At 39.7% G+C, this 11,335-nt stretch overlaps 1 protein-coding gene and 1 pseudogene across 9 annotated transcripts in view; one reads left to right on the top strand and one right to left on the bottom strand.

Moving 5' to 3' along the window:
• The first annotated feature begins 2,689 nt into the window (after positions 1–2,689).
• On the top strand, positions 2,690–2,805 carry LOC111731278 (annotated as a pseudogene).
• Positions 2,806–3,394: 589 nt separating this feature from the next.
• The window catches only part of SYNRG (synergin gamma), a 68,145-nt gene continuing 60,204 nt past the window's right edge, over positions 3,395–11,335 (bottom strand). For 6 of the 9 annotated variants that reach the window (XM_023522854.1, XM_011379381.2, XM_011379386.2 and 3 more), the window contains 3 exons: positions 5,471–5,581; positions 5,086–5,121; positions 3,395–4,061 (listed from right to left, as the gene is read on the bottom strand). In XM_023522854.1, coding sequence (XP_023378622.1) covers positions 3,930–4,061; positions 5,086–5,121; positions 5,471–5,581 — 279 coding nt within the window. In that variant the 3' untranslated portion in view covers positions 3,395–3,929. The remainder of the gene's footprint in view (positions 4,062–5,085; positions 5,122–5,470; positions 5,582–11,335) is intronic. The other 3 variants (XM_011379385.2, XM_011379389.2, XM_011379383.2) reach the window with 2 other exon arrangements.

The raw sequence follows: 11,335 nt of genomic DNA, 5'->3' as shown, positions 1-11,335 counted from the left end.
CTTGTCATTGTTTCACATCCTTGCAGATGGGCAGATATTAATATCATCCACAGTGCTAGAACAGTGGAAAATAGCATAGAGTGCACACTCTGATAAAAGATGGTTTTCATTTGTCTCGGTAATAAGTGCACAAAAGCAGTCAGTCAATCCCCCATCAAAGAAATTGGTTAACAAAAGGAGTGCCTTTGCTTGATTATTAACACACAAGTGCCCTAAACCAAACTTTAATACAAGTGACAGATAACAATGGCTTGCTTTGTTGAAACTTGGAAATGTCATCCAGTTCACTGTTCCTAATAAATGTGACAACACAACTCTTTAGGAACTTGGTAGTTTAATTAGTTCTCTATTCCATGTTCCTGAAAAACCACTGGGCATTATTACCAGGTTGACCCTTACTTTTAGATGGGGGAGCCATTTGCCACAGCACTGCTTTTTTGCTTTTTTTCATTTGCCAGGTAGGTTGTAGCTAGCTTATCTGTGGAATAACTTTCTAGATTTTTGCTCTCTTTTGGTAAGAAGCCATAAATATAATACCAGTGGCTGCATATTTATATAAATCATCCAGATTTTACCTGGTGTGTGGCAGTGGTTTCCATCTAAATTCTACCTTTTCTTGTTTCATACCATTTGCCCACTTCTATTTATAGTCTAAAAAGAAAATTTCAAGTAAAGTTAATAGTTTCTTTGGGAAATCAGAGGAACCCTTAAATGTTACATCACACATGATCAGAACCACCACCAAACAATCCTGTGGCTGTGGAGGCTATGGCTGCTTCTGAATGAAGGCAAACTGTTAAGCCTGGTAGTCTCTGGCTTATGTCTGCACAATCATTGTAGTATAGTAAGAAAACAGCTGGTGACAGATGTTCTTAGTAATAAAATTTCCTGCAGAAATCCTGGAAAAACACCACTACTGGAATGTCATAACTAAGATCATTCTTAGGACTTGGGAAGCCTAGCACCTTCCTAATCTAAATGTCAGACTGTATTAGCTGGTCACAGAGGAAGGTGTGTGACCCAGAAGGTATTAGGGGAATTTTTGTGGTGATGCCCAGTGCAGGGCAAGCATTTCAAATTTCTATAATCTATTCAAAGTTTAAGAACATACTAGTAATTAAATAAAAGGCAAGTAGAAGATACCTTTAAACAAAAAATACATATACAAAATATTCAAATAATTTAACATATGCAACCCACATAGAGTGCTAACAGCCACAGGGAAAACCAAGTATGGATAATATCCTAATAACCCTGTGCCACTTCTACCTCAAGCGTGTCCAGACAAAATATACGCACTAAGCCATAAAATTTTTAAAGGCAAAATACAAACCCTCCCCCCACAAAGTGCTTATTAATCGCCACTCAAACAGTGCAGTGAAGCTGCCTGCACAAAAACGGTATGAAGTAACCTTGGTTACTGTTTCCAAGGACACTGGGCTCCTGGCTAACAAGAACTGAGGTGAAGCTGAATGCAGTGTTGAGTCATTTTAATAAACCTGCATAATAAAATCAGTGTAACAATATTCCACATTCCCCAAGTCCTTATTGGTGGTATCTAATAAAACATTTCCATTGTTACACATACTGAAAGTAATGAATACTTTTCATAGCAAAGGCTTTTTGTTGATGGCTTCTATATTTTCCTCTTGCACCTCCCATGGAGTGACTAAAACTACCATACCTGGTAATAAGGTCAACAATAATTATACTTCGAAATTTTATCTGAAGCATCCTGAAATACATCTAGAAATGGAAACCAATCTAGTCAGCAGGTGAGCAATCTTTTAAAAATGTTTTGATACAGGCCATTGAGAAGGAATAATAGTCCATATGGCATTTCCAAAAAAAGTCAGCAATGTAAATTTTGTCAAATTGGGTGACATTCTTATTGCATAGATAGATTTCATCATAGTCTATTATGGAATGTACAAGACCAATTAGAAGCCTCCTGGAATTCTGGTGCCATGTCAAAACCCAAGGTGCTCCTCAGGCTGGATTGGAGCACAGAGGCCTCAGAAAAAGCCTGCTAGAAACTGGCCCACGTGTGCTGTTAGTAATACTCCACTAGCTCCGTGGAGGGCAAAGGCTCTGAAGGGAACAATTCAGACAACTGTCTCAGTCCTTACTAGCTGGAGATGGTATTATCTGGAGCAGAGGAGAAAAACATTTATCTCATCGACACTTCTCTGCATTCTGGTGCAGAGCAAGGTAAAGCAGAAGCCTCATCACTAGCTGTTTAATGAAAATGTTCTGTACCTTTCTTGGAGAAGATAGAGGTAAAATGTTTAATATGGAATAAAACAATTCCCTCAAGTTTTTTCCTGAGGGGAAAAAATCTAGTTATGCAAAGCAGCAACTATATAGACGAACCAACTTACAAATAAAAATAGGTCAGAGAACCTAAGTCATACAAAATGAAACATACATGATTCAAAATTTCTTCTAAAAGCACATAATTAACAATTCAGAGAAATGTGTGTCCTAGACTGGAATGCTTTTCCCAGGAATAACAACAGTCCATGACCACTTGGCTTTTTTTCCCCCCGATTTTATGTATTCAGGTTAAGTGGCCAAGAAAATTACCTAAAGAGCACGAGCCTTTTCCTTCTAAAATTCCGTGCTATTTTTCGTCTGCTTTATGTGCAGAAGCTCCTGGGTTTGTGCCCCAGTGGAGCTAGAGTCTACGGTCTATGGCCATGCCACCCTGAACAAGTCCAATGTCCGATCTCGGAAGCTAAGCAGGGTCAGGCCTGGTTAGTACTTGGATGGGAGACCACCTAGGAAGACCAGGTGCTGTAGGCGTAAATAATAAAAAAATGATAGTAAAATAAAATTCAGTGCTATTTTTAAACAATTTCCTTCCACTGCTTCTAATTTGTATACCTCTGCCGTAGATATACATCGTACTACTCGCCTGACCGGGCCAGGAACTCCACCTTCTAACCCCGAATTTCTGGTATCACGGACATTGCAGAGTCAGGCAGTATTGGTCCTTATGTAGTCATTTCTAGAAATCTAGACAGAGGCCACACTGAAAAGAGATTTCATTCAGCTGCCTTTCCAAATCTTGTCTGAAAAAAAAAATACTATGTTCACAGTCTTTGTATTAGGTAAAACAGAAGGTTTTCAGTGAAGGCTCCTAAGGGGAAGGATATTCATCCTGATACACAAAGATTTGGGCCTTTATCAAAATGAACATTGTTTCCCCACTGCGAAGTGCCCAGGTATGTTTTAAGAAAAAGTCTTGAAAATTGATAGTTTTAGAAATGAATGAAAGAAGTACAGAAGTGGTTCCGTTGTGACAGCAAAGTTGATCAATCTGCCTTCACCTACCTGCCACTGTCCAATGGAGACAAGCAGAATTTCTTCTATAAAAAGAACATAAGATTAATCACAATTCCCCGTTTTTATTCATTTAAGATATTAACACACTTAATGCAGATAAATGCACTCTACTTCACAGGACAATAAGTACCTAGATATAAATAAGCACTGGCTCAAAACATTCTTGCCAATTCCAGTCCTACAACAATAATTTATTTTTCTTTGAATGTCAATTCTTCACAGTTTCAACTGCAGCAGCAAATCAGTCCTTAGATTAGAAAAACTGTGATACATATTTTAAAACATCTTAAGAGAACTACAGGTGAGTCAGCAAACTGCTGGTGCCACATGCAGTTTGGGTAGGGCAATTTTATCTCAAATCCCAAAGACTGGCAGTGGGAACCAAGGGACAAAGGTTGTCTGTAGGAATGATTGAGACTTCCGCAGCTTCCACCTCCCCCGCCCCCCACCTCTTGGGGATTCTCCATATAGATTCACAGAGGTGAACTTTGCAGTACTTGTCTTCTGTTCATTGGTCCCTGTCACCCATGGGTGTGACAGAAAAAAAAAAAAAAACAGCTGGTACTTCACAGAGGAGCTCTTCAGAGCAAATCAGGCAGAATGAGGCCAGGAGGTTTTGGTTCAACACAGTTGATCCAGAAGTTGGCACAGCTGGCATGATACTGGTGTCCTCCATATGCCAACTTGAAACTGTCTGTTTCTGAGTTGAAGGCCTGCCGGAAATAATAAAGACATGTGGGGCGAGTCAGGCTTCTGCACCTAAGAGCTAATCAGCAACCAGCACGTACACTCCTCCAGGTCACAGAGGCCGAGGCTAAACTGGCACACTCACAAAAGCTGAGATGAGCAGATGGCTATAGAAATTCCAGTAAGAATTTATTTTTTCATTTTTTTTTGCTGCTAAGGTATAAAAAAAACTTTACTATTTTACCTAGTTTCAGTAAAAGAAGGCCAATTTTCATAGGAAAGGCAGACAGAGTTTATGGGGGCTGAGGGAGGTGTCATGATATAAAGAACTAAAATAGCCAAGGGCTGTGGCTACTTTTTATCCCTCCTGATAAAGGAAACCCTTCCCCTAAGGCTGGTATTTGACTATAATGTGCAATCCCTTAAGTTTCTGTGGCTAATTACAGTCTTATCGTGAAAGAAAACAAAATATTAAAAACTCTTAGGGTCTAATGCCATTGGGAGCTGAGAACTGAATGGACATAATTAGAAAGTCCAAATAGGTACAGGGTTTGTAAAAAGAAATAATGGTTAGACACATATGAATTATTTCCAGATGAGTAACACTTATAGGTAAGTTACAGCCAGCCAGTCCTAACCTCAACCACGGCCTGGGGTGTTTCCTTAAGCACAAGTAAACAAATAAATAAAACTCTAAAACCCAAACAATTTGTTTTTGTTTGATAATGGCCAAATCCTGAAGCTCTCTGATCTCATTCTATGTGTCACTACAACTTCCAGTCTTCTGGAAGTTGCTCATCTGTTACCCTATTCATCACAGAGAAAAATAACCACAACACCAGAAGCCAATTATGAGACACAAGCATGCAAACAAGACCGAAGTGGATCCACACAGACGTGTTAGTTGATTAAATCAAACATGGGAACAAAGATGACTCAGAAAAGCACTCATGACTGGAACGGTTCAGGATGGCAGTACAATCATCTGATTTGCCTTCCACACTCAAAATTAAGATGGAGACGCTAAGATAATGTGTAACTGGTTCATACTTTTTTAGGATGTTCTTCTGCAGGCTTCTCTTCTTTCTGAAATAACGTTGAAACCATAAGGTCAACAGAATTCCCAGAATAGGGCCTCCTGCCTACAAACAAATCCTTATTAGTCTAACTAACCTTTTCTCTTTACCACCCTACTGTGCACAGGGGACTGTGGGTACAATGCGAACAGTGGGCTCGTTAGAAAGGGAAGAACAGCATCCGTTCCCTCAAGAGCTTCCCACTGCCCTTTGGAAACACTATACCTGCTTCTGCAGTCAGATTTCAGGGCTTCATAAAATCCCCACCACCTCTGGGCACAGACCTTGTAGTGAAGTGTCCCCCAAGTCATGTTACAGAAGTGCTTTGCCACCTAAGAGGGGGAAAGTGTGTGACTTACCCGGCTCCTGGAGTCCACATTCAAAAGGCACACCCCACAAGCAAGTTCCTGAGCATTTTTAATACCAGGCCGTAGCATACAAGAGGAAAAATCCAGTGACTTTTCATCGGGCTGTGAGGACAAGAGAAATGGGTAAGAGAGTCCAGCAACTCCAAATGCTCCTGGCTTCACTCCCTATCACTCCTCTCCAAGAGGTCCAACAACAGCAAGTTAAGGAAAGTCTCTAGTACCACCAATACAATTAGTCAATTTCTCAGTTACTGATTTGTCTTCCACACTCAAAATTAAGACAGAGATGCAGATAACGTGTAACTGGTTCATATCTGCTGTGTCTAGATACAAGGGATGCTAACATGAGCAAAAAAACGGGCCCCTGTCCTCTGAGAACTCAGTTTAGGCTGGGGGCCAGGTGGGTATCAGGCAACACAGTGTGACAAGAGCTATATAGGGGAAAGTACTGAGTGCCAGGCATACAAGGGGTGGGGTCACTTATCCCAACCCAAAGGGAAAGGAGCTTGATGGCAGAGAATGCTTCCTCGAATTCAGAAACATTTGGCTGAGTCTTGATAAGTATAAGTTCAGTAAAGGGGATTGGGTGAATGCGGTAGGGGAGGGAAGTATGTTTATACTATGTAGAACAAGCAGCCCAGGCAAAGACCCCTAAACAAAAGACTGGATATGGGAAGTAATCTAGGGGGTAGGAGCCAACCTTACAAAAGGAGATAGGAAATGAAATTGGAACATAGGGCCTTGAAAGGAATATAAAGGGTTGAGACTTTATCTGGGGAAGCCATTAGGGGTTTTAATCAGATCATGACAGGACCAGGTTTGTATTATGGACAGACACCTCTGGTTGCAGTGTCCGCAGTGAACTGGGTGTGACAATCTTCAAAGTATGGGTCTCAATTACAAGGCTGCTGCAGCGCTCCAAGAGACCGAAGGTCAGAACTAAGACAGCAACAGTGGGCAATGGAGAGAAATGGACCCATGAAAGAGCTATTAAGGCAGTAGACTCAACAGGCCTGGGTCATCTGTTAGACGTGCGAGGAGGGGAGAGGCTTGGGCGACTGCTCTTATAATTAGGCACATGAGAGCAGCACCAGGGTTGGGCATGGAGTTTTGAAGAGCTCAGTTTCATATAGGTTGGAGCTGCCTGTGGGACAGCCAAGTTCTGATACTATGTAAGCAGACGGATATATATAGGCCCAGTGCTCAAGAATAAGAGATCTGGAAGTTATCAGCTAGAGAGAGTAAACGTAACAATAGCTAATAAGTCAAGCCCTTACTTGTGCTAAGTACCACACTAAGCTCTTTACATGCATTATCTAATTTATTTCTTACAACAAATCTATAAAATATGGAGAGTGTAGCCCAATGATTAAAAGGGCATGTCCCAACTTTGGAAAGTTGTTAATTTCTTAAAAGTTAAAGTATATGAATTTGCAGTTCCATCCCTATTTATCCAAGAGAAAAGAACATATTTAACAGAAGTCTTGTACAAGTGTTCATAGCAGCTCTATTCACATTAGCCAAAACTGGAACTAGCAGGTTTCTATAAACAATAATACAGATTAAAAAAAAAAACATGGTATATTAATACAATGGAATATCACTCAGTGATGAGAGGTCAAATTGATACACACAACATAGATGAAATTTTAAAACATACTAAGCAAAAGAAAACAGACACCAGAATATACTACATCAGTGGTCCCCAACCTTTCTGGCACCAGGGACCTGTGCTCCTATGAGAATCTAAAGCCTGATGATCAGAGGCAGCGCTGGGGAGCAGCTGCAAATACAGATGAAGCTTCTTGCCCGCCGCTCACTGTGCTCCTGCTGTGTGCTCCGGTTCCTAACAGGCCATGGACCGGTACTGACCCAGGAGTTGGGGATTCCTGTACTACCTAATTTCATTTATATAAAGTTCTAGAACAGGCACAACCATGGTGATAGAAATTGAGGGAAAACAGATCAGTGGATGTTTTGGAATCGGATCAGGGAATTGACTGGGAAGGGCCAAGAGGAAACTTTAGGGGGAGACTGAAAATACTCCATACATTGGTGGGGTCTGAGCTACTTGGCCGTGTGCATTTGTCAAAACTGATCCAATTATACATTTAAGATCTGTTCATTTTATTGTATGTAAGTTATTCCCCCATTCAGAAATACACTTGAATAACAAAACAAAATAAAAACCCACCAAAGCAAAAAAACAATTCAGAAGAGTTGGATCCTTAATGTGAAGAAGTTTTAGCTATATCTAAACCAATTTATTTTGCTTATATATGTCCTAGAGTACAGTTTCTCAAAATTGGCACCACTGACATCTTAACCCGGATAATTCTTTAATGTGGGACTTGTCCTCTGCATTGTAGATTGTTTAGCAGGATCCCTGGCCAATTTGGGGGCAAAATAGCCCTCCTCTCCCACCACTGAGAACTACTAAAAGAGGAAAAAGTATGTATGTATACACACAAATACATATATACACAAACACACAATTACATGTTTATTATAAATTTTATTGATATAAAGGATGTGTAGTACACAATTTACAAACAATAAAATATATAATCATCTTTATTGCAAATTCTATATAGTTGCTTACTTTTCACAGAATGCTTTCTTTGAGAATTTTTGTCCAGCTCTTTGATCCATTGTCAACCTATGCTTGCTTTCGTGAAACAGTGTAGTTCTATCGTGAATGTTGATATTTTCATGTTAGAGATTAGACTAAAGTGAAACAGCAAAGACATAATTCAGAGTTTCACTCATCTATCAAACATGTGAGTGTTCTTTACTGAATCAGATAATAGTTCTCGAATACTGGAGAATGCTTCTTCAACTTTTTGTACTATTCGCAACATAATGGCTACAGACACAGCACACTTTTTAGGGTTAATCTGCAGTACTAACATTTTCTCTAGAACCTTCTCAGTCTAGACAATCAACAAATCAAGTCCTGATTTGCAGCACCTGCTGATTTCCATGGTAAAAATACTCCCCCTCCACTCCCCACCATGGCTGATTTCAAGTTACCAATGTGTTGTCACTGAACACGCAGTTGGGAAGAGGTTCCTTACAGTGCTATCATATAGTATGTCCACATATGGATATAATAGACTAGGGTGACCAACCTCCTGATTTGTGCAAAACTGTTCCAGTTTTAGCTCTGAGGAAATCCCCCGGGGCCTGAGCAAACCAAGATAGCTGGTTGTCTTAGGACAGACGTAAACAACCTCAAAAGCTAAGAACTAAGCATTAGGAAAGGAAATGAAGATGAAAGGGAGCCGACAGGAACCAAGTGAAAAGATCAAACAATTGTCCTGTCTTGAGAACCAAAAATAAGAGCCGTGCAAGGCAAGTGTGAGAAACTTGGAAGGTTACCAATTTGGACTCAGAAAGACGTCTGAATTTAGGATTGCACAGGTACTGCAATTTGATGTGATAACACAGTCCAGTATAATCATGTAAATGGGTGGCTGAAATGAAATGGAGACCAGGGTCCTGGAGTCCAGTTGTCAAGGATCTGGGAGCCTACCGTGTTGGCTGATTTGACCTCATGGATACTGAGGTGACCCAGGATGATGGCAAATTCCTGTCAAAAAATAGCTACATTTCCTCTAGTTTAGGTTTAATCTGCAGTACTAACCTTTTCTCTAGAAATGTTATTTTAGACTCAACCACTAAAGAATTACTACACTTTTATATTTGCAAAATTGCATTACTCTTCCCCAGGAAAAAAAAGGCTCCTCCCTAAAATGTATAGATTATATATATGCTTCCCCATTCTTTTCTAATTTGAAACAACAAACCATGTACTAACTCCACAAACTAACCTTAAACCAACCTTAAACTAGTTTCTTAAACTAACCTGAGTTGAATCCATTTACATCACACCTAAGGAAGGAAAGGTAGGCAGTTCTCAAATAAAGGGGAGGTGGATGTTTAAACTGTGTGCCTGAGGGCTCTTATCTAGGTGACTGAAATAAACCTACATGGCCTTAGCTAATCCACAGGATGATTTTTCTTTTCTTTTTTAGTGCAATCATGGCCACTCTGGTCAAACCTAGAAGCAGGTGGTACTATCATTTGTTTGCTGTACAAATCTGTCATTTGTAAAATGGTAACAATTTCGTTTGCCCTACTTACCTCCTTCAGTTAGTATTGGGGCCCTCAGAGATACATAAAAAAGTGCTCTGGAAAGGATGAAATACTCTAAATGATTACCACAATTACTCACTTTGGTAAATAAAGTCTAACAAACTTTTGAAGAGGTTAAAAATATAGTAGCATACCTATAATATCCATTATAGATATTTTTCATGTTATTGAGTAAGGGCTATTTGAGAAATAATTAGAATCTGGGAAAACCGTGAATCTTAAAATCAATCAAATGAAAGCCCTTTAATATCTATTTACCAAAGGCATAAAGGAAACAAATGAAAAGGTCATATTGTAATTTTCCAGTGAAAATTATAAGGCTCTGCATAAATTACTCTATGGTCAAGTTAATCTTTCAAATAATAAAATTAACCTTTATAAATACACATTTATAAGCAGGGGGTTGGTTATAGTACACAGTAACAGTGTGACACCCACCAATGGCAGTAATTCTATAAGGTATGCCCTCTACATGCCTCCTTAATTGAACATCACTTACTTTAATTGGCGAGTATTTCATGCATTTAATAAAGACTGAAAAAATAGTTATGTTATACATTGACAAGTCCCAGAGCCAGACTAGGATATATAATCCTGAATCTTTAGCTAATAATAAACTACTAAAACGATGTCCAAGAAAATCCTTATTAAGGAAGAAGACTTTGGTAGTAATTACTGTTCTTCAATATTTTCATTCTTCTTCTTCTGGACAAAGGGCTTTCCCTATTCCCTTAAATTAGGCATGGCCGTGTAACTTGCCATGGTCAATAGACTGTGAGGATAAGTCACGTGTGTCACTTCTGAAGGAAGCCTTTAAGACCAATGTGTTATTTGTCACGTTCCCTTGACTCTCCCATGGTGACCAGCTATGTTTCACATGGTGGAGGCTCCATCAACCTAGGTCTCTGAGTGAAAAGGACATGGCACAAGAGACCCATCCAAACTGAGACGGGCATGTAGCAGCAGCAAGAAATAAAGCTTTGTTGTTTTACATGGCAAAGGTGGGTTGGGGGTGGGGGGTTAGCTGTTACCGCAGCATAACCTATAGCTTAATTTGACTGATATAAAGAATGACGTAGACACAGATTCTACAATTTTAGACTTTGGTTTTGGTCACAATGTAATCTCTTGGCTATAGTGTTTTGTGTAACTTTTCCTATTGCTGCTATAAGAAATTAGCAGAAATTTAGTTGCTTAAAACAACATAAGTTTATTCTCTTACAGTTCTAGAGGTCAGAATTCTAAAATGATTTGGTAACGCTGCATTTCTTCTGGAAATTCTAGGGTAGAATCTGTTTCTTTGCCTTTTTTAGTTTCTAGAGCCCGCCTGCATATTTCTTGGATCATGGTCCCGTCTTTCATCTTCAAAGCCAATAACGCAGCATCTGCCAATCTTTCTGTCTCTGCTTCAACTGTCATGCTGCTTTTTCTTATTCTCACTCTCCTGTCCTCCTCTTATAAGGATTCTTGTGATGGCACTGGGTCTAACAGATGATCCAGGGTAAGCTCTCCATTTAAAGACCCTTAACTTAATCACAGCTCCAAAATCCTTACCACCATATAAAGTAACAAATTCATAGGTTCTAGGGATTAGGATGGGAACATCTTTGGAGTGGGGGCATTATTCTACCAACCATATCCACCTTCTGTCAACTGAGGATAGCCATGCGGAGACATGAAGATTCTGTCTCTAAAACA

The sequence above is a fragment of the Pteropus vampyrus genome, unplaced genomic scaffold (genome assembly GCF_000151845.1).
Source record: "Pteropus vampyrus isolate Shadow unplaced genomic scaffold, Pvam_2.0 Scaffold358, whole genome shotgun sequence".
Lineage (NCBI taxonomy): Eukaryota > Metazoa > Chordata > Mammalia > Chiroptera > Pteropodidae > Pteropus > Pteropus vampyrus.
The sequence above is the reverse complement of the archived record's forward strand: the minus strand, read 5'-3'. Positions and strand labels throughout refer to the sequence as shown.